The sequence below is a fragment of the Apaloderma vittatum genome, unplaced genomic scaffold (genome assembly GCF_000703405.1).
Source record: "Apaloderma vittatum isolate BGI_N311 unplaced genomic scaffold, ASM70340v1 scaffold32661, whole genome shotgun sequence".
Lineage (NCBI taxonomy): Eukaryota > Metazoa > Chordata > Aves > Trogoniformes > Trogonidae > Apaloderma > Apaloderma vittatum.
The window spans coordinates 2,296-3,130 of NW_009701327.1; the positions used below are offsets into that span (position 1 = coordinate 2,296).

General features: G+C 59.5%; 1 protein-coding gene across 1 annotated transcript in view; it reads right to left on the reverse strand.

Annotated features, from left to right (window-relative positions):
* Nucleotides 1-835, reverse strand: part of ATG9A (autophagy related 9A) — a gene marked incomplete at its 3' end in the record, with an annotated part of 7,529 nt that overhangs the window by 890 nt on the left and 5,804 nt on the right. The window contains 1 exon segment of the mRNA XM_009879115.1: nt 308-582. Coding sequence (XP_009877417.1) covers nt 308-582 — 275 coding nt within the window.

The window sequence follows — 835 nt, forward strand, 5'->3', positions numbered from 1 at the left end:
GCAGCGCCCCACTCCTGGGCTGCGTGGGAACAAGCCCTCTGTAGGATCTCCCCAGATGCACAACCCCTGCTGTGCCACTGCCTCTTCCCTAGCAGGGTTTTTTCATGCCACAGTGGTACCTACAGGAGAACACCAGAACCCCAACGCCGTCTTTTGGGGCCACACTAAGCACCCAGGCCTAACTCTGCTGCCGAACGCGTCCCTTACTGTCCCAAGCCGCAGAGACAAACACCACCGCACACCTAGGGCAACAGGATGGCAATCGGCCAAGGGTTTAAGGAATTCGCAAGGCGTCAGGCTGCCTCGCTCCAGCCTGCAGCTTACCCAGAGGCTGTCATGGCACTGGCGCCCCGAGGCTGGGCTCCCTCTCCATCCCTTCCCGCCGTCTGGAAGCCACTGGGAGGCTGCTGGGCAGACTGGAGCGGGGAGAAGGAACGCAGGGCCGAGGCCACTTCAGAGAGATGGCGGGAGACCTGTCCGTCCCGGCCCATGTGGAAGCCCAGTGCCGAGGACGCTATAACATTGGCAATCAGGCTGTGAGGCTGCAGAGTTGAAAGGGAGAGAATTGCTGTCCTGTGCAGACTTGGAGAGCTGAATCCCAGCCAACACCACAGAACTGAGGCACCCCAACTCCCTCAGGCCCTGTCCCACATCACAGGACCCCAAAAGAGCCTGCTGCCTTCTCTAGAAACCCAGCAACAGTCCCAACTGGTGCTCATCTATCACATTTGCATCCTCAGATACAGCCTGGGCAAGAGCAAAATTGCCCAGAGGGCCTGATTATTGGTTTACCAGCACCACAAGAACACACCCCAAGCCCCACCAGCCTGGGCAC